The sequence below is a fragment of the Dipodomys merriami genome, unplaced genomic scaffold (genome assembly GCF_024711535.1).
Source record: "Dipodomys merriami isolate MVZ:Mamm:240054 unplaced genomic scaffold, mDipMer1.0.p SCAF_64, whole genome shotgun sequence".
NCBI lineage: Eukaryota > Metazoa > Chordata > Mammalia > Rodentia > Heteromyidae > Dipodomys > Dipodomys merriami.
The window spans coordinates 2540001-2564900 of NW_027206224.1; the positions used below are offsets into that span (position 1 = coordinate 2540001).

A 24900-nucleotide genomic window follows, 5' to 3' on the forward strand; every position below is an offset into this window, starting at 1 on the left:
AGGATACCACTAGACTCTTACGTGAATAGGAAACAAGTCATCAGGGCTTTAAAAAAAAAATGGGGAAGTGGCTCTGTGGCTCAAGCAGTAGGGCGGTTGCCTTGAGCTGAAGAGTGCAGAGACAGCGCCCAAGACCAGAGTTCAAGCACCATGACCAACAATAAAAACAAAACAAAACAAAAAAAGTTTGTTAAAAAAAATGGGAAGGGAGGAATGAGAGGGAACAGCTTATACTAAGCAAAAGGTAAGAAATGTAATCATCACCTGATGTGGAAGAAATAATTTGTATTGTCAAAGCTCATAGAATTCACAAACTTTATAGACCATGATAATGACAATTTGTCTTGTGAAGGTTAAAATGGGTTTGTGACTTTAACTAAGTATTACTATTCCACAATACTGTGAAATATGTGAAATGAATGTCATCACCTAATCTCAATTTAAAAAAAAGAAAAGGGATGGGTTAGGAGCAATGAGAGACAATGTTGGCAGACACCTTGTACTCATATACTGTTTTGTAGAATGAGAACTTCTTTGTACAACTAGTTACAGATATAATAATAAAAAAAATGTAAAAAAAAAAAGTTTGTTCCCAGAGCTTGAACTAGGACCTTGTGCTCTTCCTTAGCTTTCTTGCTCACAGCTGACACTCTACTACTTGAGCCATGGTCTAGTCCAGCACTTTGCTGGTTAGAGACATTTTCCCAAAAAAGTTATGTAATAGACAAAAAGTAAATGATATTGCCCTTACTAATCATCAGAGGAATGCAACTAAAAATCATAATGAGAAATCACATCATATCCATTACGAGGGCTACAACTTAAAAAAAAAAAAAAAAAAAAGGAAAATGAGAGCTGGGCACCAGTGGCTCATGCCTGTCACCCTAGCTACTCAGGAGCTGAGATCTGAGGATCACAGTTCAAAGCCAGCCCAGGCCAAGAAAGTCCCAGTAAGACTCTTATCTCCAATTAACCACCAGAAGACTGGAAGTGGTGCTGTGGCTCAAGTGGTAGAGCGCTAGCCTTGAGCTGAAGAGCACACAGACAGCACCCAAGCCCAGAGTTCAAGCCACACAACCGACCAAAAGAGAAAAAAAAAAAAAAAAGAAAAAGAAAGAAAAGAACAAATGTTGGAGAAGTCTTAGAGAAACTGGAAACTTATATGCTATTGATGGTAATATTGTGAAAACAGTTACCCTGTAATCCCTTGGGAAACAGAAGAAAGAGGATATTGAGTTCAAGGCCAACTTGAGCCACATAGTAAGACCTATCTCTGTCTATCTGTCTGTCTGTCTGTCTGTCTGTCTGTCTGTCTGTCTGTCTGTCTGTCTGTCTGTCTGTCTCTCTCTCTCTCTCTCTCTCTCTCTCTCTCTCTCTCTCTCTCTCTCTCTCACACACACACAGAGGAATTTTTGAGCCAGACACAGTAGCACACACCCGTAATTCTGGCTGATCAGGAGGGTCATAATTGGAGGCCAACTCAAGCAAAATATTTGGACAACCCTTTCTCAATCAGTGTCTCATGCAAAGCATCCCGTCTATAAAGAAGATTGAGATCAAGAGGACTGGTTCCATACCACTTGGGACAAAAGAAGTTTATGAGACTCCAACTAAATGGAACGAGTTGGGCATAACGATATGTGTCAGTCATCTTAGCTATTGTAGAAAGCAAAAAAATTAGGATTAAAGTCCAAATGTGGGGGCTGGGAAGGCGGCTCAGTGATAGAGCCTTGCCTTGAGCTGAGGGACAGTGCCCAGGCCCAGAGTTCAGGCCCAATGACTGGACCCAAAAATAAAAAATAAAAAAATAAAAAACAAAGTCCAAACATGGGCTAGAGCAAAAAAGTACAAAAAAACTTGCAAGTGTGGTTCAGCATTAGAACACCTGCCTAATGAGAAAAGCCAGCACCACCAGAACAAGAAAAAGTAAGAAAGAAAAAAATTCATATAACTCAGCAATTCTATTTTTGGGTAATACATTCAAAAGAATTGAAAGCAGGACTGGGAATGTGGCTTAGTGGTAGACTGCTTGCCTAGCATGCATGAAGCTCTGGATTCAGTTCCTCAGTACCACAAAACCAAAAAAGCAAGAGGTAGTGCTGTGGCTCAAGTGGTAGAGTGCTATCCTTGAACAAAAGAAGTGTCCCAGGACTGGCAAAAAAACAAAAATTCAAAGTAGAGTATCAAAGAAACATTAGTAAAACTGTACGTAGCAGTATTATTCATAATACTAAAAGGTAAAAATAATCCACTTATCCATCATCAGATAAGCAAAAGGTGATGTTATTTCCAAAAACATATTACTCAACTATAAAAAGGAAGAGATTTCTGACACAAGCTACAACATGGCCAAAACTTTGAAAACATACTAAGTAAAATAAGACAAGCACAAAAAGATAAATACTATATCATTCCAATTATATGAGGTACTTAAACAGTCAAATTCATAAAGACAGAAAGTTAAATGGAGTTGCCAAAGGCTGTGGTGATGAAAAATGGGGAGCTGTTAAAAATGGGGGTTTTAGATAAAATTTCATAAGGCAGGGAGTCAGTGGCTCATGCCTATAATCCTAGCTACTCAGAGGCTAAGGTATGGGTAGGAAGCCAGCCTGAGAAGACAAATCTGTGAGACTTATCTCCAAATTAAGCAGCAAAAAGCTGAAACTGGAGGCATGCAGGTTCAATGTAAACATCTTATGCTTTCCTTCCCAATTTTTCATACAATAATGTTCTTAGCTTTAGCTGAAATATACACTGTCCCAACTGTTGTCTATTCCTAAGTTGAAAGTTACAGGAACTTGTCCCAGGATCTCTTCGTTTTTCTGGCTGCCACCAATAACAACTCAAAAAGCTTATTTTGTTGACTTCTTTTGGTTTGACAGCTCCCAAAGTAGAAGGGATAAAAAGTCAGATACTGGCAAATGGCAGAATAGACAGAAATCACTGGATATGAGAAAATAGTCAAGGGCTAAACGTATGGCTCAAGTGGTAGAATATCAGCCATTAGCAAGGAAATCATGGGGCTCTGGAGGAAAACAAACAAGCAAACTGCAAGTCAAGTACGACACACCAAAGTTTCCTGAACTATTAAAAGAATGGAATTTCAAGCTGGGTGCTGGTGGTTCATGCCTGTAATCCTAGCTACTCAGGAGGCTGGGATCTAAGGACTGTGGTTCAAAGCCAGCTTGAGCAGGAAAGTCCCTGAGACTCTTCAATTAACCTCCAGAAAACTGGAAGTGATGCTGTGGCTCAAAGTGGTATAGCATTAGCTTTGTCTGCAAAAAGCTGAGGAAACAGTGCCCAGACACTGAGTTCAACCCCAGGACTGACCAAAAAAAAATAAAGAATGGAATTTTAGAGAACATAATGGTACCCTTTTCAAATAAGTTAAAATAGGCAAGTTACATTTTGGTCTTAGGCACAAAAACAGCAAATTCAACAAAGTCATCCTTGTAGTTAAAAAATGTAAATAAATGTAATGCCACTAAACTACTCAGTTAAAGTTAAAAATGAGCTTGTTGCTGGTGATTTATGCATATAACTAGCTACTCAGGGGTTGAGATCTGGAAGATGGTGATTCAAAGCCAGCTCAGTCAGAAAAGTTCATGAGATGTCTCCAAAATAATCAGCAAAAATCCAGGCTGGAGTCATAGCTAAAGTAATAGACCTCCAGCCAAGCAAACAAGCCAAGTGACTACAGGCTCTGAGCTCCAACTCCACATTACTAGAAAATAAAAATACAATTAATCCCCAGGCTCAGGCTTATAATCTTAGTTATTTAGCAGGCTGAGATATGAGAATTACAGTTCAAAGACAGTTCAAGCAGAAAAGTTCCTGAGATTCTTGTCTCCTACTAATCAGCAAAAAGAAGTGTAGGTGTGGCTTAAGTGATAGAATCCCAGAATGAGCAAAAAAGCCAAGTGAGAATGTGAAGCCACAAGTTCAGCTCCCAGCAACGGCACCAAAAAATGAATTTGATATTAAAAATTCATTAAATTTCAACTCTGACAAAAAGGACAAAAAATCATTCATGAAAGTCTTTATACTTTTATTCTAATGTAATGATTATACTAATGTCACTTCAGTAGTTGACTAATGCTGAAATCCACACCTTATGAAGTATGGATAAAACAATTGTAAATATTTTATATAAGGATATCTGAAAGTATTTCAAAGTCATGAACTCAAAACGTGGAGAAAGTTCTGCTTCACCATTTCCCCAAGTGTCACCAATGTCCAAGACCTGAAACCATAGGTACAGGTACTACAGACTCACCATGATAAACACACAGAGTCTACATTTTCAACTCTAAAATTCTCACATTCATGATAGTTCAGAAGTCTGACCTAACAAGACTTATTTGTTCTATGTTCTGTCAACCACCAGAGGGGGCCCCAGTGAAGCACACAGTGATCTGGAGAACACAGGTTGCTTATATCTACTTTTTATAAACCAGAAGATGACAAAATAATCTACGAGTCAATCAGGCCTACCATTGTTATTCTACAATGTAAAAGCTACAATTTTTGGGGGTGTGGGGGGGCTGTATTAAAGTTTGAACACAGAGCCTTATGCTTCTAGGCTATCAGTGAGCAATACCTCCAGTCTTAAGAATGTTTTTGTTTGTAACTTTCTTGGGGCTTGAACTAGGGGTTTACGTGCTGTCCCTAAGCTCTTTTGCTCAAGGCTAGAGTTCTGACTTTGAGCCACATTTCCACTTCTAGTTTTTCTGGCAGTTAATGGGAAAGAGTCTCCTGGACTTTCCTGAATGAGCTGGCTTTGAACCATAATCCTCAGATCTCAGCCTCTTGTTTTTTTGGTTTTTTGTTTTGTTTTGTTTTTGGGTCCGGTTGTGGGGCCTGAACTCTGGGCCTGTGCGCTGTCCCTCAGCTCTTCAGCTCAAGGCTAGCGCTCTACCACTTGAGCCACAGCGCCACTTCCGGCTTTTTTCTTCTGGCTTATGTGGTGCTGAGGAATGGAACCCAGGGCCTCAAGCATGCAAGGCAAGCGCTGTACCACTGAGCCACCTTCCCAGCCCAAATTCTAGTTTTTATAAATAAAATTTTATTAACAGTTATCTATGGCTACATTTCCATCATAAGTGTTGAGATTAGTTATCTATGGAAGATGCTACAAGAGTAGATACCAGACTTCTAATTGATGAACTAACAAATTAACGACAGTTCTAACTTCATTACATTTCAAGTGCAAGGAACACTGTGACTTTTTTCTTTTCTTTCCTTTTTTGGTGCTGCTCCTGGGGATTGATTTAGGGCCTGAATGCTGTTCCCTCAGCTTTTTTGGTTGAAGTCAATGCTCTACCACTTGAGCCATAGCTCCACTTCCTGCTTCTTGGGGGTGAATTGGAGATAAAAATGTCACAAATTTTCCTACCTGGATTAGCTTTGAACCATAATCCTCAGATCTCAGCCTTCTGTGCAGCTAGGATTACAGGCATGAGGCAGTACCTGGCTTGTATTTTTTTTTTTTTTTATGGGCTGGGAATGTGGCTTAGTCGTAGAGTGCTTGCCTAGCAAGCATGAAGCCCTGGGTTTGATTCCTTAGTACCACATAAACAGAAAAAGGCAGAAATGGTGCTGTGGCTCAAGTGGTAGAGTGCTAATCTTGAGCAAAAAAAGAAGCTCAGGGACAGTGCCCAGACCCTGAGTTCAAGCCCCAAGACTGGCAAAAAAAAAAAAAAAAATTAAAAATTAAAAAAATTGACCAGTACATAGCCACATAGCCATCACATGAAAATACAAAAAGAGTGAACTCTGAGTGTTATACTCAATGGGTTATTTGGTTATCAAATTAGATGGTAAAGCAGTATGTTTATTATAAATGACATTATGGCTATACTAAAAGAATACATTGTATGCCTGGCGCCAGTGGCTTGCGCACCTATAACCCTAGCTACTAAAGAGGCTGAGATCTGAGGATTGAGGTTCAAAGCCAGCCTGGGCAGGGAAGACTCTTCTCTCCAATGAATTATTTAAAAACTAGCCAGGTGCTGGTGATTCACACCTGTAATCCTCAGGAGGCTGAGATCTGAGGATCAGGTTCAAAGCCAGCCCCGGCAGGAAAGACTCTTATCTCCAATTAACCATCAGAAAGCCATTGTGGCTCAGTGGTACTCGCCTTGAACTAGGAGCTCAGGGACAGCACAAAGGCCCAGAGTTCAACCCCATGACGACAAAATAAAACAAAAATAACTCAGAAGCTATGGCTCAAAGTGACAGAGTGCTAGCCTTGAGCAAAAAGAACTAGAAACAGCACCCAGGCCAAGTTCAAGCCCCAAGACCAACAAAATAAATAAAAATAGTACATTGTGTGTTAGCATTGCCATAGTAAACATTTATCACAAGAACTTCAAAAGACAAAGCCGGACGCTGGTGGCTCATGCCTGTAATCCTGCCTACTCAGGAGGCTGAGATCTGAGGATCACGGTACAAAACCAGCCCAGACAGGAAAGTCCATGAGACTCTTATCTCCAAAAAAAAAAAAAAAAAAACCACTAGAAAACCGGAAGTGACGATGTGGCTCAAGCAGTAGAGCCCTCGCCTTGAGCTGAAGAGCGCAGGGACAGCACCCAAGCCCAGAGTTCAAGCCTCACGACTGACCAAAAAAAAAGAACTTCAAAAGACAAACAAAAGAGAAATTAGGGGCTGGGAAGGTGGCTCAATGGTAGAGTGCTTGCCTTGTATGCATGAGGCCCTGGGTTCAATTCCTCAATACCACATACACAGAAAAGGCCAGAAGTGGTCCTGTGGCTGAAGTGGTAGAACACTAGCCTTGATTGAGCTGAGGGACAGCGCCCAAGCCCAGAGCTCAAGCCTACCACCGACCAAAAAAAAAGAAAGAAAAATTAGAAAACTTAAAACTATATTCTATCATAATAATATTTCTTACCAGGAAAGAAAAAATAAGCTGGGTATGGTGACATACAGCTGCAGCAGTAACACTTGGGAGGCTAAGGCACAAACAAGGCAGTGAGTTCAGGTCAACTTAGACTACATATACGTACCAAGACTGGTAAAAGCACTTGCCTAGCAAGCATAAAGCCTAGGGACGTAGAGGAAAAAATGAAGGAGAAAGGATGGGTGACTCAGAATTGAAGAAATAGAAAGTCTTAACGGACAGACCGATAGGAAGGTAAAGGGATTAAATTAGTAGTCAAAATCTCCCAACAAAAAAAAGCCTATCAGATGACTTCACTAGTATAGTCTACCAAATGTTTAATGAATAGGACTCTTCCAAAAAATAAAAAAGGAAAGAATACTTTCTAAGCCAGGCACTGGTGGCTCACGCTTGTAATCCTAACTACTTAGGAAACTGAGATCTGAGGATCATGGTTCAAAAGCCAGCCCAGGCAGGAATGTAGATGAGACTCTTTTTTTACTTTTTCTTTTTCTTTTTTTGTCGGTGTTGGGACTTGAACTCTGGGCTTGGGTGCTATCCCTCAGCTCTTCAGCTCAAGGCTGGTACTCTACCATTTGAACCACAGTACCACTTCTGGTTTTCTGGTGGTTTATTGGAGATAAGAGTCTTATGGACTTTCCTGCCTGGGCTGACTCTGAACCACGATCCTCAGATCTCAGCCTCAATAGCTAGGATTACAGGTGTGAGCCACCAGCACCCGGCTGCTTGCTTTATTTATTTATTTATTTATTTTCGGTTGTGGGGCTTGAACTCTGGGCCTTGGCTTTGTCCCCAAGCTCTTCAGCTCAAGGCTAGTGTGCTATTACTTTGAGCCACAGTGCCACTTCTGGTTTCCTGGTGGTTAATTGGAGATAAGAGTCTCAAGGCCTGGCTTTGAACTGTGATCCTGAAATCTCAGTCTCCTGAGTAGTTAGGATCACATGGGTGAGCCACCAGCGACAAGCAGAATGAGACACTCATCTCCAATTAACCACCAGAAAAGCAGAAGAGGGGCTGTGGCTCAAAGTAGCAGCACAGTAGCCTTGAGCAAAATAGCTCAGGGACAGTAGCCTGGCCCAGAGTTCAAGCCCCATAACAAACAAACAAACAAAAAATCATTTTTTACTATGTCCTAAGAGACCAGCTGATTTCCCAGATGCCAAATAACCCAAAGACAGCAGAACAAAATTATATACTGGGGCTGGGATTGTGGCTTAGAGGTCAAGTGGCTAGTGCTCTATCACTTGAGCCACAGTGCCACTTCTGGCTTTTTCTGTTTATGTGGTACTGAGGAATCCAACTCAGGGCTTCATGACTGTCAGGCAAGAAATCTACCACTAAGCCACATTCCCAGCCCCTGTTCATATAGAATCTTGTACACAAAAGTTTCTAACAGTATTATCAATAAATTGCCAAAGGTAGAAACAGCCAAAATATTCCTAACAGACAAGCAAGTTATGATATAAAATAGCATACACACTGTTGAGGGGTGGGTACCAAAGAGAATGACCAATGAGTTGACAGGGTGAATGACGACAAATATGGTCAAGGTACTTTTTATACATATATGAATATAGAGCAACAAAACTTGTTGAGTTTTAAGAAGAGGGAAGATGAAAGACAGAGATGGACTGATGAGCTTGAAGGGGTACATTATATATCTGTATGGAAATGTTACAATGAAACCCCACTGGACAATTAATGTATGCCAATTAAAAAATCTAAGTGGGAGGGAAGGACAAAGTAAGGTGCTTATAACAATATGTGCCTATATGCCTGCATTCCCAACTACTGGGAGACTGAGACAGGAAGATCACTTGAGCTTACAAATTTAGAAACCAGTGTGAACAAAGGAAAATAAAAAAGCAGGGGTGGGGGCTGGTGGCTTACACCTGTAATCCTAGCTACTCAGGAGGCTGAGATCTGAGGATCACTGTTCAAAGTCAGCCTGGGCAGGAAAGTCAGTGAGACTCTTATCTCCAAAACCACCAGAAAACTGGAAGTAGGCTGTGGCTCAAGTGGTAGAGCACTTGCCTTGAGCTGAGGAGCTCAGGGACAGCGCCCAGGCCTAGAGTTCAAGCCCCAAGACCACCACCAACAACAACAAAAGCAGACACAGGGCTGGGAATGTGGCTTAGTGGTAGAGTGCTTGCCTAATATTCATGAAGCCCCAGGTTCAATTCCTCAGTACCACATAAACAGGAAGTGGCACTGTGGCTCTAGTGGTAGTGTGCTAACCTTGAGCAAAAAGTAGCTCAGGGACAGTGCTCAAGCCCTAAAAGCCCCAAAGGGGGAGGGGGGGAGAAAGAAAAAAAGAGAGGGAGGAAGGGAAGAAGGGAAGGAGGGTGGGAGAGAGGGAGGAAGGAAGGAAAGGAGGAAAAGAAGGCAGACAAATGTTACATCTTCAATAAACCTTGAAAATGTATGCTAAGTGAAAGATGTCAGACAAAAAAAAGTCATCTATTATTTGATGTAATTTACATAGGCAAAATTCAGAGATAAAAAGCAGATTAGTTTACCAGGAGACACAGGGAGAAATGAAGAGCGAATACTTAATTAGTATGGGTATTTTATGGAGTGATAAATCTAGATAAAGCTGGTGGTTGTACAGCATTGCAAATACCATTGAAGTACATACAATTAAGTACCAACTAACTGTGTATGTGTATTTTTTAATTAATTAATTTTTGGGGGCCATCTTGGGGCTTGAACTAGGGTCTGGGCATCCCTGAGCTATTTTTGCTCAAGGCTAGCACTACCACTTTGAGCCACAGTACCATTTCCAGTTTCTGATGGTGTATTAGAGATAAGTGTCTCATGGACTTTCCTGCCCAGGCTGGCTTTGAACCTATCAAGCCTCAGATCTCATCCTCCTGAGTAGCTAGGATTACAGGTGTGACCTACCAGAACCTAGCCCCATTTTTTTTTTCAGGTGAATTCATACACTCAACCATTTAAAAATATACAATTAAAGCCAGGCACTGGTGGCTTACGCCTGTAATCCTAGCTATTCAGGAGGCTGAGATAATCCCAGTTCAAAGTCAGCCCAGGGAGGACAGTCCGAAATACTCTTATCTCCAAATAAACACCATAAAACTGGAAGTGGCACAGTGGCTCAAAGTAGTAGAGTCCTAGCCTTGAGCAAAAAAACTCAGAGATAGCACTCAGGCCCTGAGTTCAAGCCCCATGACTGACAAAATAAAATAAAAAACTGGCCTGGTGCTGGATAGCTGTAATCCTACCTACCTAGGAGGCTGAGATTTGAGGATCATGGTTCAAAGCCAGCGTAGGCAGGAAAGTCCCTAAGGTTCTTATCTCCAATTAATCACCAAAAAGCCAGAAGTGGAGCTACCATTCAAGTGGCAGAATGTAAGCTTGAGCAAAAAAAGCTCAGGGACTGCAAACAGGCCCTGACATCAAGCCCCAGAACAGGCGCACATTCATGCACTCATGCATACACACACACAATTTTAAAGTACACCCAGGTCAACAAGAGGACTGAAAACACATATTTACCTAGTTTACTGAATAATAGAACACTTGTTCTAAGATAACAAAAAGAAAAGGAGATGAAACCATAGCAATAAAACTTTTAGCCAGGTGCTAGGGGCTTATACCTGTAATCCTAATTTACTCAGGAGGCTGAGATCTGAGGACTGCAGTTCAAAGTGAGCCCAAGCATGGGGCTTGAATTCGGGACCTGAATGCTGTCCTTCAGCTCTTCAGCTCATGGCAAGCACTCTACTACTTGAGCCAAAGTGCCACTTCCAGTTTTTTGGTGGTTAATTGGAGAAGAGTCTCATGGACTTTTCTGCCCAGGCTGGCATCAAGCCATGATATCCTCAGATCTCAGCCCCCTGAGTAGCTAGAATTATAGGCATGACCTACCAAGACCCCAGCTCTTTAACACTCTTATCTACAATAAATTACTCAGAAAAAGCCAAAAGTAGCGATGTGGCTCAAGTGATAAGAGTGCTAGCCTTGAGCACAAAGAAGCTCAGAAACAGTGTCTAGTCCGTGAGTTCAAAGGCCAAGACTAGCAAAAATAAATTAATTAAAAATTGAATGCTGGGGGGTGGGGGGTGGGGAGAGGCTGGGAAGGGATGGGAAGGGGAAACAAAGGAGGAGGCTACAATGCTTGATAAGAAATGTACTCATTATCTTGCCCATGTAATTGTAACCCCTCTGTACAGTATTTTCACAATAAAAAATTTAAAAAAAGATTTTAATTAAAAAAAATTGAATGCTGGGCTGGGAAGGTGGCTCAGTGTTAAGAGTGCTTGCTTGCCTTGCACGCATGAGGCCCTGGGTTCGATTCCTCAGCACAACAGAAAAAGCCACAAGTGGGGCTGGGAAGGTGGCTCAGTGGTAGAGCGCTTGCCTTGCATGCCTGAGGCCCTGGGTTTGATTCCTCAGCACCACATAAGCAAAAAGAAAAAAGCCAGAAGTGGCACTGCGGCTCAAGTGGTAGAGCGCTAACCTTGAGCTGAAGAGCTGAAGGACAGCACCCAGGCCCAGAGTTCAAGCCCCACAACGAACAAAAAAGAAAAAAAAAAGGTTCTTTTGAAAGTGGATGTGAAACCAAAGCTGGTACAGATTCCCATACCTCCCTACTCTGTCCTATTGGATGATTTTTCCTTTAGGCAGAAGACAAAATTTTCTTAATAGGAGAAATAGAAGGATGACCCAGAGCCTGGACAATGACACACAATGAAAACAAGGTGATGAAATAAGTCTCTCTAAAACTTGTATATTGAAACCCTAAGTGCTTTTTACTCCCATGGCTCACAGAATAACAGGCTTCAGTCTATAGGCAATAAACTAGAAGATTGCTCTCATGGGAATCTAATTAGCCTAAGAGAAAAGACCTACAGATAATGACATCAGGAGTAACTAGTAAAAACCTCCTACAATGCCTGTAGTTAGAAAGGGCCACTTGTGACCATAGGGTAACCAATACAATTTTCAACCTCAATAAAGAGATAGTAATGATCACCAAACATCTGAAAAAAGTTTCATCATCAAAAACAGAGACAAAAAAAATGCAGGAGGGCTAGGAAGGTAGCTCAGTGGTAGAGTGCTTGCCTTGCATGCATGAGGCCCTGGGTTCAATTCCTCAACACCACATAAGCAGAAAAAAGCCGGAAGTGGCACTGTGGCTCAAATGGTAGAGTGCTAGCCTTGAGCTAAAGAGCTGAGGGACAGCGCCCAGGCCAAGAGTTCAGGCCCCAAGTCTGGCAAAAAAAAAAAAAAAAAAAAAAAAAATGCAGAAGGAAAAGACTATGCAAAATACGATGACGCCACAAAATGAAAAACAGAACCTGTCCTCAGTATTCTCAGAAAAAAAAGAGATGATACTGCAACCCTGAAATAAGTGTGTATGCTTATTTAAAAAGATTAAAGAAGAATCATTAACCCCCACTTCCTAAAGAGGAAGCAGGAAATTATTTTCTCCCTATTTCAACCCAATTTTACTAAAAAAAATCCTGGCTAAAACTTTCAGAAAATAAATAAGTCACTAGAAAACCAGAAGTGGTGCTGTGGCTCAAGTGGTAGAGAGCTGGCCTTGAGCTGAAGAGCTGAGGCCCAGAGTTCAAGCCCCACAACTGACAAAAAAAAAAAAAAAAAATAGCATGCAGCAGGGCACTGGTGACTCATGCCTGTAATACTAGCTACTTACGATGCTGAGATCTAAAGGATCAAGGTTCAGAGCCAGCCTAGACAGGGAAGTCCGTTAAACACCAAAAAGCCATGGCTCACGCCTGTAATCCTAGCTACTCAGGAGGTTGAGATCTGAGGATCTCGGTTCAAAGCCAGCCCGGGCAGGAAAGACTGTGAGACTCCTATCTCCAATAAACCACCAGAAAACCGGAAGTGGTGCTGTAGCTCAAGTGGTAGAGCGCTAGCCTTGAGCTGATGAGCTGAGGGACAGCGCCCAGGACCAGAGTTCAAACCCCACAACCGACCAAAAAAAAAAAAAAAAAACACCAAAAAGCCAGACTTGTGACTCAAGTGGTAGAGTGCTAGCTTGAGCAAAAGAAGCTCAGGGATAGCAGCCAGGTGTTTTTACACACACACACACACACGCATACACACACACACACGCACACACGCACACGCATACACAAAAAAAATTTAGTGCTGGGAAGCATAGCTCAAGTGATAGAAAGCCTGCCTAGCTTCAAGTTTAAATCCCAAATGCCAAAAATAAAAATAAGACAAAAAAAATTAAAAGTATTTTATGTTACACAAGTCAACAATACTGAAAAAGGTTATAAGAAAATAATCAGAAATTAACCCAATTTCAGAGCTCATATATTCCTATTTTTAATTAAGCAGAGAAGCTGATTTTTTTTTAAAGTCTTTTTTTTTTTTTTTTTTTTTTTTGCCAGTGCTAGGGCTTAAACTCAGGGCCTGGGCACTATCCCTGAGCTTCTTTTGCTCAAGGCTAGCACTCTACCACTTGAGCCACAGTGCTACTTCTAGCTTTTTCTGTTTATGTGGTACTGAGGAACTGAACCCAGGGCTTTATGCATGCGAGGCAAACAACTCTACCATTAAGCCACATTCCCAGTCCCCTAAGAAGTTTTTAAGATACTGAAATACATATATGTGATGTTAAAGCTCTCACTGTTGCTGTTAATAAGACTTACTAACACTGTACATTCTGTAGGAAAATGAAGCCTTCAAGTTACTTCTCCCAGTGCACTGGGAATTTCAGTCTTTAACTAATTTGTAGTTCCTTTTCATACAGAAAGACCAATATGTTATCTAGAACAGTCTAAACAATTAAGTATCAGTTGTTGGTAAGCTACCAGTTCGTAGGATATACTTGCCACAGCTTCAATTGTTCCTCCCTCCAAAAGTTGAGGCAAACTGGTGAGAACCATACAATATAAATACACAAATATTATCAGAAATACTTGAATATATGCAGACTCATACGTAGTTGAAATAATGGCATTTAAAAAAGCTTGCTCCTGCTTGTGACTATCCTCAGCCTCCCTGAATAAACTCACTCCTCTTAAATTCCACTGTTACTTGAACCTCATATGGCATGCCTGGGCAAATTTGATGACTTGGATTTAGTTTTAGAAGCCAGGCTTACTGCCAAGTCTGCTGTGTCTACTCCCCTGACCCACCAAGACAGCTTTAGACAACACCTCCCTTATTTATGTTACTGCCTTAAGCAAACTACCACTTACTATCAAATGAGGCTCAACCTGCTCAGGTTTCCTATCACTTAGAAGTAAAGTAATTGCTTTTACAACATTATGACTTCCTTAACCCCACCTCTATTTAAAATACAATATTACCACATTCACCCATTCCACTTTTTTTTTGGGGGGTATGGTCGATGTGCCTGAACTCTGGGCCTGGGCGCTGTCCCTCAGCTCTTCAGCTCAAGGCTAGAGCGCTCTACCACTTGAGCCACAGCGCCACTTCCGGCTTTTTTCATTTTGCTTATGTGGTGCTGAGGAATCTAACCCAGGGCCTCAGGCATGCAAGGCAAGCACTCCACCACTGAGCCATCTTCCCAACCCAAAATTCCATTTTTTTTTTTTTTTTTTTGTCGGTTGTGGGGCTTGAACTCTGGGCTTAGGCTCTGTCCCTGTACTCTTCAGCTCAAGGCGAGTGCTCTACCGCTCGCGCCACAGCGCCACTTCCCCATTCCACTTTTAACTAGCAATAATGAAAAGGAAATCAGTAATGCAAACCATTTCTTAAAAGGCTTGTTTCTGTGTAACACATCAGTATTTGTGACTTTAGAAAAACAGTACAATTTCTCACTAAAACTTCACACACATACAAAAAGAACCTCAAAAGGCACAGCTTGGTTTATTCAAAAAAAAAAAAAAACACTATAAATTTAAGAAAAAAAATTGTAGTTACTTCAGAAAGGCAAGCCATAATAAGTTGCTTCTACAACTCAATGAATACTTTTAATGTTTTAGACACAAGCCTTAACTGAATCCCTTACAATTTCTTAGCTATTTACATAATAAACAAGTTTTAACTTTTATTTTGTTTAATAAAACAACCACAATTTAACCTCTAGGAAATGTTCACAAAGTATGACAAAATATCTCTTCTATATTGGCAAATGGAAAACCTTAGAAAACACAGGAATATTTAACTTCTCACACTGAGCTAGCCTTGAGCTGAAGAGCTGAGGGACAGCGCCCAGGCCCAGAGTTCAAGCCCCACGACCGACAAAAAATAAATAAATAAATAAATAAATAACACTGACATTTTTCCCTGGATTTTTCCTCATGTTCACTGAAATGCATTTACTCACAAATCTCCATAATAAAACTTCTGAATGGAGGAGGTGCATTGGGAGGGGAAAACTGGGAGAAAACAAACAAGGAAAGAGGTGACATTGTTGAAAAAGAAATGTATTCATTACCAGACTTATGTAACTGTAACCCCTCTGTACAACATCTTTACAGTAACAATAAAAAACAAAACAAAACAAAAGACCTCTTCTGAAGCCAGGCACTGTTGGCTCATGCCTGTAATCATAACTACTCAGGAGGCTGAGATCTGAGGATCCCAGTTCAAAGTCAGCCCAGGCAGGAAAGTCCATGAGACTCTTATCTCCAATTAACTACCAGAAAGTTGGAAGTGGCACTGTGGCTCAAGTGGTAGAGTACTTGCCTTGAGCAGAAGAGCTCAGGGAAAGTACCCAGAGTTCAAGCCACACAAATGACAAAAACAAATAAAACAAAAAACACAGCCTCTTCTTCAATCCCTAATCAGGAAGAAATAAAATATTTAAACTATTCTCCCAAGTAGTACAATGAAATTACCTGTCAGCAAATATATATATTACACTTAATATTACATCCAAGTCTAAAGGAAAACTGGCGTCTGGTGTGAAAATATGGACTATCAGAAATCAAATGCTCCTCTATAGCCTAGCTCCAGTGGTTTACACTTGTAATCCAATCTCCTGAGGAGGCTCAGGTTTTGGGATTGCAGTTTGAAGCCAGCCCAGGACCTTAAACCTCTCATCTCCAATTAACCAGCAAAAAGCCAAAAGTGTGGTTAAAGCTCTAGCTGTAGAGTACTAGTCTTGAGCACAGAAGCTTAGGGACAGCATCTAGGCCCTGAATTCAAGCCTTATATGAAACAAAAACAGACAAAAGGATTTTTTTAAAGTGTAAAACCAAATATTCTAAAATCTAAGTAGCCACCAGCATCCAACTTTTGTTTTTGTCAGTCATGAGGCTTAAACTATGGGCCTGGGCACTGTCCCTCAGCTCTTCAGCTCAAGGCTAGCACTCTACCACTTGAGCCACAGCACCACTTCTGGTTTTCTGAGTGATTTATTGGAGATTAGAGTCTCACAGACTTTCCTGCCTGGGCTGGCTTTGAATCTGGATCCTCAGATCTCAGTCCCCTGAATAGCTAGGATTATAGTGAGCCATGGGCACCCTGGCAAGCATCAAACTTTTTTTAGTGTTTCAATTTACAACTACATAGAGAAGAGTTTAAGAAAGAATAGTTTTTTGGTTTTTTTTTTTTGGTAAAGATACAGTACAGAGGGGTTAGTTACATGAGTAAGGTAATGAATACATTTCCTATGGAGCATTGTTACCTCCTCCTTTGTTTTTCCCTACTATCCTTTCCCTCCCCCACCCCTACCCCTATCCCCCGCCCCCCCTACCCGTTTTAAACATAGTATTTTGTACATCTCATTTTTACAATGGGTCAACCTGTATCCTTATTTAAGCATTTTGCTATTTCCCTTCACCTCCCCAAATTGGGAAAATGTATATATAAGATGCAGGGGACTGGAATCAAATACAGTGAAAACGGGGGTTTACACAAACACACACCAGCAAGAGAGATAAAACCTCTTATGTCCCTATCTTGGGGTTTGTTTCATTTAGCATCATCTTATATGGTCATATGTACATAGCTTTTGGACTTTTCTGCTTGTCCTAGACATATACTAGTTATTGCAAATAAGGGAATAATTTTTTTTTTGTCCATCGTGGGGCTTGAACTCTGGGCCTGGGCACTGTCCACTCTTCAGCTTTTGAGCCACAGCAGCACTTCCGGTTTTCTAGTGGTTTATGAGAGTCTCAGAGACTTTTCTGCCCGGGCTGGCTTTGAACTGTGATCCTGCCTCCTGAGTAGCTAGGATTACAGGCGAGAGCCACTGGCTAGGCACCAATGGCTCAAGCCTATAATCCTAGCTACTCAGGAGGCTGATATCTGAGGATCACGGTTCAAAGCCAGCTTGTGGTAGGAAAGCCCAGGAGAGGGCCTCAATTAAAGTGACAAAATAAACTGGGCACCAGTGGCTCATGCCTGTAATCCTAGCTACTCAGGAGGCTGAGATCTGAGGATTGTGGCTCCACACTAGCCCAGGCAGGAAAGTCCACAAGACTCTTACATCCAATTAAACCACCAGAAAACAGGAAGTGGTACTGTGGCTCAAAGTGGTAGAGCTCAGGGACAGCACCCAGACCCAAAGTTTAAACACCAGGACAAAAACAAACAAACAAAAAACACTTTCTATTATGTTCTAAGAGGCCAGCTGATTTCCCAGGTACTAAATTAAGTCAAAGATAGCAAAACAAAACTATACACCAAAAGCCTATATGAATACATAAATCCTCAATAAAAAGTTAGTAAAGCCACGGGGCTGGGAAGGTGGCTCAGTCATGAAGTGCTTGCCTTGCATGCATGAGGCCCTGAGTTTGATTCCTCAGCACCACATAAGCAGAAAAAGCCAGAAGTGGCACTGTGGCTAAAGTAGTAGAGGGCTAGCCTTGAGCTGAAGGGCTGAGGGACGGCGCCCAGGCCTAGAGTTCAGGCCCCATGACCGACAAAAAAAATAAAATAAAATAAAAAAGTTAGTAAACCAAACCAGGTGCCAGTGGCTCACACCTGTAATCCTAGCTACTCAGGAGGCTGAGATCTGAGTACTGCAGTCTCAAGCCAGCCTATGCAAAAAAGTCTATGAGACTTGAACAAAAGAGCTCAGGGACAGCACCAGAGTTGAAGCCACACAACTGACCAAAACAAGTTCAAGGACAGCACCCAGGCTTTGAGTCCAAGCCTTAGGACCAATATACACACAAATTGGCTTATCCGTTATATGTATATATACATATATATGTGTGTGTTTGCACTGGTGTGAGCTCACACCTGTAACCTGAACTGGGAGGATCCTGGTTTGAAGCTAACACCAGGCAGAAAAGTCCAAGATATTCCATTTTCAACAAACCAGCAAAAAGCAAGGCAGGAGGCATGATTCAAGTGGTAGAACACTAGTATTGTTATTATTGTCCCTCTCCCAAAAGAGATTATCACCTCTGAAAGAGAACAATGAACTAAGACAGTGCTAAGAGTTTTAAATATACTACACAAGGTTTATTTTAAAGTGATCTAGGTATGATGGTACACGCCTATAATCCCAGCACTCAGAAGACTGAGGCAGGAGGAGAGAGGAGGCTTACTTGGGCTACACAGTGAGACTCTGCCACAAAACCAAATAAATAAATACTACAAAGCTACAAAATAAATTGCCTGAGACAGTAAAATTATAATGGACATATGAATCAGATCTCCAAGTACCAAATTAAAATAAGTTGTACTCTAAGGCAATGTCACATATGAAACATGTTTTAAACATCTGATAAGAATATTTATCTCATGGGGCTGGGAAGGTGGCTCAGTGGTAGACTGCTTGCCTTGCATGCATGAGGCCCTGGGTTCAATTCCTTAGCACCCCATAAGCAGAAAAAGCTGGAAGTGGTGCTATAGCTCAAGTGGTAGGGCGCTGGCCTTGAGCTGAAAAGCTGAGGGACAGTGCCCAGGCCCAGAGTTCAGGTCCCACAAGCAGCAAAAATAAATAAATAAATAAAATAATATATATATATATATATATATCTTATAACAAAGTAAATTTCTTACTAAGATACATTACATTATTATATCTATTTCTGCTCTCTTAGAAAAGATACTACAGCCAGACACTAATGGCTCACAGTTTTAATCCTAGCTACACAGGAAGCTGAGACCTGACAATCCAAGTTCAAAGCCAACCCAGGCAGGAAAGTGTGTGAGACTCTTATCTCCAATTAACCATTCAAAAACCAGAAGTGGAGCTTTGGCTCCAAGTGGTAGCCGTAAGCAAAAAAGCTCTGGAACAGTGCTCGGGGCCCTTAATTCAAGCCCCACAATCCACAAAAAACACACAAAAAAGAGGGGAATAAGGAGGAAAAGGAGGTGGAGGAGGAGGAAGAAGAAGGAAGAAGGAGAAGGAGAAGAAGACACTACATATCTTATAGTACATAGCCTTCATAGCCCCCCAGTGATTCTGAAGCCTGACCAGGCAGAAAAATCCAGGAGATTCTTATCTCCAAATAACAAGGGGAAAGGCTGGACTTATGGTGGAATACAAGCTGTGAGGGGTGGGAAGCTCCACCAGCAGAAGGACCTCAATGTAAACCCCAGTACAAACATAAAAAAAGTCACAAATCTATTCAATGTTACCAAATGCACCTTGAATAATTTAATGTACACTCAAACAAGCTTGCTTAGGGCACTTGCTAAATCCAGTTCCTTAGCTTGTCATTTCTCTACTACCTCCTCCCACCTAATAGTTTTCAAAATCTTTTCCCTCTATTGAAATTTAGGTGCACCCCCAAGTACTTTCAAACCTTCTAACAGAAGGCCAAAATTAACAAGAGCTGCTATTTTATGGAACCAATAAAATCCAAAGATCTCAAACAATGTTCATCAACTTCCTCTCCCACAAAAAAAAAAACAGTGAATATTGACTCAAAACTTTAGTATTTATTCATTAATTTAACAAATACTAGGTGTCAAATATATAAAGGTACTGATAATACAACTACAAACAATGTTCAGGCCTTGTTTTTTCTCTCAAGGAAATTACATTCCAGAGAGGAAGAAAATCAAAAACAAACACACTAATACAACCCAACAACAATTTGAATTCTAATCAAGCAATTTTATTCTCATGACCTACTTGCCTGCACATAACTTCCTAAAAGCTTTCAGTTAATACACTTGACTACTTCAAACTAAATCCTGCATTCACAATTATGCTTATTAAAATAAAAACTAATTTTGTGAAGCTGGGTGCTGGTGGCTCATGTCTATAATCCTAGCTATTCAGGAGGCTGAGATCTGAAGATCAGGGTTCAAAAGCCAGCCAGGGCAGGAAACTCCGTGAGACTCTTTTTTTTTTTTTTGGTCCGGTCATGGGGCCTGAACTCTGGGCCTGGGCGCTGTCCCTCAGCTCTTCAGCTCAAGGCTAGCGCTCTACCACTTGAGCCACAGCGCCACTTCCGGCTTTTTTCTTTTTGCTTATGTGGTGCTGAGGAATCGAACCCAGGGCCTCAGGCATGCAAGGCAAGCGCTCTACCACTGAGCCACCTTCCCAGCCCTCCGTGAGACTCTTATCTCCAATAAACCACCAGAAAACCAGAAGTGGAGCTGTGGCTCAAGTAGTAGAGTGCTTGCCTTGAGCTAAGGAGCTCAGTCAGGACAGTACCAGGCCCAGAGTTCAAGTTCCAGGACCAGCCAAGAAAAGACTACAAAAAACCCTCCACTAATTTTGTGAATAAAAAATTCCAATAACTTAGCTCTGATGTTCGGAAATGCCAAGGGTAGAAACAACCCATCAATGGATGAAGGGAACAAATTGTGGTGTGTGCATTTATTTGTGTGTGCAGAAATGGAGATCCTTTTTTTTCTTTTTCCTTTTCCTTTTTTGGAGGGAGTGCCAGTGCTGGGACTTGAACTCAGAGCCTGGAAGCTATATCCTTCAGCTTTTTCACTAAAGGATAGCACTATACCAGTTAAGCCACAGTTCTACTTCCATGTTTTTGGTGGTTAATTCCTGCCGGGGCTGGCTTCAAACAGGGATACTCCTCGGCATCCTGAGTAGCCAGGATTACAGATGTAAGCTACCAGCACCCATGCAATACCAGCACCCATGCAATACTAAATTTTATTTTTTTTTGGGGGGGGGAGAGGTCTGATCGTAGGCCTGAAAACTATAGGCCTGGGCGCTGCCCCTCAGCTCTTCTGCTCAAGGTCAGCGCTCTACCACTTGAGCCACAGCGCCACTTCGACTTTTTTTTCCTACTTATGTGGTGCTGAGGAATCGAACCCAGGGCCTCAGGCATGCAAGGCAAGCGCTCTACCACTGAGCCACCTTCCCAGCCCTGCAATACTAAATTTTAGATGCCACTAAAATGTTCATTTTAAGATGATTTATTCATTCATAAGTATTTCAGTTAATTTTCTTTAGGACCTTTTAAAATTACATGTTAGACTATTTCAAATGAACTTCTAGTTGCAAATGAAATTGTTTATGTCCACATATGGAAATTATATACAAATCAACTTACAAACTTTAATTCTTTCTAGACTTTCTGTGTGCCAGTACTGGGAGTTGAACACAAGGCTTGGTACTCTTTCTCCCTTGGCCTTCTTGCTCAAGGCTAGTGCTTTATCACTTGGATCATGTCTCCAATCCAACATTTTGCTAGTAAATTGGACTAGCAGACTTTTCTGCTGGGGCTCACTTCAAATCCTATGAGGTCAGGCTCCAGGCCTCAGCCTTCTGAACAGGCATGAGACACTGGTGCCTGGCTCTTCTAGACTCCCTTTAAGTATCAAAATGTTTTTCTTTAGCAAAATGATCTAAAAAGCTATTTTCATGGTTCTTAAATGTACTTTAATAACTTGAATGTACATACAATTCCTACTTAAATGTTGACATTCTTTTATTATTTATTTTGGTTCACACTTTCATTGATCTGTTTAATATATAATGTGCTCCAACCAAGCTTATGCCAACAGAAGTTTGCCAATTATATTATATATAACACTCATTAAGCTACTTTGTTCAGTCTCAATAACCTAAGTACAATGCCATTCTCTCCAAAAATAACAGCTTTCTTGCTTCTTAATTTTAAAATGCATCACAATTCCATCTGCCTAAAGCATGTAATTTATGTTATGTGTACCTTCCAACTATTTCTTTCCCCAAGTCCTTGAGAAGCTTCAGTTCTCTATGCACCAGCAACATTATAAAGTATCTAATATTACCTTCAAAACAGTAAGTGCTCAAATGTTAGTGGAACTGAAAATAACTGCATCCAACACATAGCTATTATAAATTATTTATTAAGTTGAAAAAGACATGTAAGGTACAAAGACTAAAAGTGAACTGATAAAGCAAATAATTTACTGCCCAGAGAATCCTTTTGACTTCATGGTCACCTAAGGTTTTCAATGCAATTCTGAAATGATCTACTGAACATCAATATGAATAATATTAAATAATTCACCTAATTCCCAGAAAGAATAAATGAGAATTAAACATCTTTTCCTTTTTTTAAAGTTCGCTTGCATTTGTTATAGGGAAACTGAACTTGATGAACCACAATATTCCAAACCAGGTCACCGGAGAGCTCCAAGTCCCCAGTCATCCTGTTTCTATTTCCTGATTGGTCTGACCTGCCAGAATAATGGTGCTCAGCTTTTCCAATTTACGATCCCCTTTAAAATATCTTCCGAGAAGAGTTTTTTTCCTTAAAACAACTGACTCCCATAACTTTCTAGAAAAATAAGAAAGGGTGGTGGTGTTGTTAAAAAGAAAATCTGAAACGCTTTTGCTCAGGCAAGGAAACTGTTTCCAGAAGTCCCGTTAACGTTAGACTTCGAAGTCAGCATGGCCCATAAACGTGTACAATTTTAAGTTAGCCGAAAACAATCTCCCAGCAAAGCAGATTTCAAGAAATAGGTATACGAATTTAAAAGGGCCCCTAGACACCAAGAATGTGCATCTTTTATATATATATATATGTATATATATATATATATATATACACATATATATATATATATATTTTTTTTTTTTTTTAACAAACGAAAACAGATGATGAAGACCCAAGTGAACCTACACTTTACAGGGGCATTTTCTCTACACCACGCTGGCAAAGCAACGACTAACAGACACCACTTGGGCCGAGGCCCCGACCCTCAACCTCCAAACTCCGAGCGTCCTCCGGCCTTTAACGTCCCGGTCAGGAGTTCTCCCCAACTCCCCCCCCCCCCCGCGCCCCAGTTCACTTCTAGCCAAGCCCGAGGCCACTTCCACGTCGCAGCGATCCACACGCCTCCTCCTGGAATTCAATCCATCTTCACTCGCCACACACGCACACACACACGGGGTTACCGGTCCCCGGACAACCAGGGACCGGAGAAAGGACGGGCTCGCGTGAGGAAGGAGAGGGGACGCTCCACAGTCGCGCCCGGCGCGACACCCACCTGCAGGCCGCGAGCCCGGGGGCGGCGGCGCCGGCGCCCCGTCCTCGCCGAAGACGAGTTTGAAGTCGAGCTCGTCGTGGGCGCCACAGTTTGCAGTAGTCATCGGCGTGGCCCGGGGTGGTGCGGCTCCTCCTCAGGCGCAGGCGGCGGCGGCGGCGGCGGCGGTGGCGGTGGCGGCGGCGACGGCGGCGGCGGCTCCTCAGCGCCGCTTCATGCCGGGCCGCGCCGGCCAAGAGGTCGCCGCTCCACGGCAAACTTTCCGGGCGGGGCCCGCAACACCACGCGCTCCGTTCCGAACTGAAAAGCTGGCCGCGCGCCGAGCCGCACTGGGAAACTCCAGCACTGCTAGTCGCGGGTGCCTAAGCCGCCACCGTCGCCTGAGCCAAAGTTCCCCGCCCCCCAACTGTGGCCGCCGCCACCGCCGGCGCGCTCCCGCGCCGAGCCGCGCACCTGGCCCCGCCCCCTGTCGCGCTCCCATCCGGTGGAGCCGCCCATAGGCCACTGGAGGCCCGGCGGCCCCGCTTTCGGGCCCCGCCCCCTCGGTGACTTATCGCGCGACTCCCCCGCAGCTCGGAGGAGGAAGTCACGTGAGCACCGAGCGCTGTCGAGCCCCGCTTCCTCTCGGGAGCTGTAGTTAGGCCTGTAATTCTCTCTGTGACTGCTCCGGACAGACGAGGGTTTAGCTCTCCAATTGGATTGGGGTATCCACCACAGGCCAATTGGAGAAGACCCCTTTCTCTATTGGGCGGAGTTCACGTCGAGGCTCGGGAGCGTTGGGATGTGGAGTTTGGTGGTGCGTGGCGGGGCAGTTATTTACTCCGTAAGGTTGAGTTTAGGGAATGCATCAAGGCCCCCGGGATTACTTGGACACCACCTCCCACACCCACATACCGCCATCCTAACCTCAGTGGCGGTATCTCGACCAAGCCTCTGAAAGGTTGGTGGTGGCGCCTAGGGAAACCTGTATTGTGCGTTGTTGTTTCTCGCAAACCCACCCCTGTGGGCGGTACCCCTACCATGTAGGCCAGGTCTTTGTTGCCAGACCAGCTGTTCTGTCCCTGGCTACAGGTTGGGCAGACTTAGGGAAGTCACTTCTGAACACACCCCTCGCAGCTTATGAGTTCTGATGTATAGCTATGAAAGCAGGAGATATCAGACCCACAGCTGCCAGTGACTAGGAAGTGACACTGCCTGAAGAACGGTTTTTTTGTGCTTGGCTCCCTCCCCAAGGGGCCTCTCTTCCCCTGAGATGGCCTAAGATACCATCTGGGGTCTGGGGACTCTGAGCCTGGCTTGTTTACTTAGGACTCCTCCAAGGTGCATGATTACACAGGGAGTTGGGAGACGCAGCTCCACATCCCAGGCTCTGGGCCCACAGGGCTTAGCATCTCTTGATGAGCGTTGCTGGAGAAACTCAAGGCACTGTCTCAAGGACTTGGGTGCAAGTTAAGAGGTCTCAAATGTGCCGCTGGATGCTGGTAGCTCATGCCTTGTAATCCTAGCTATTCAGGAAGCTGACATCTAAGGATTGTGGTTCAAAGCAAACACGGGCAGAAAAGTCCCCATGAGACTCTTATCTCCAATTAACCACTCAGAAATCTGGAAGTGGCACTTTGGCTCAAAGTGGTAGAGTGCTAGCCTTGAGCACC

At 42.6% G+C, this 24900-nt stretch overlaps 1 protein-coding gene across 2 annotated transcripts in view; it reads right to left on the reverse strand.

Moving 5' to 3' along the window:
- Positions 1–23637, reverse strand: part of LOC138815383 (nuclear factor of activated T-cells, cytoplasmic 3) — a 65892-nt gene extending 42255 nt beyond the window's left edge. For both annotated transcript variants that reach the window (XM_070004736.1, XM_070004737.1), the window contains exon 1: positions 23252–23637. In XM_070004736.1, coding sequence (XP_069860837.1) covers positions 23252–23354 — 103 coding nt within the window. In that variant the 5' untranslated portion in view covers positions 23355–23637. The remainder of the gene's footprint in view (positions 1–23251) is intronic.
- Positions 23638–24900: the final 1263 nt, after the last annotated feature.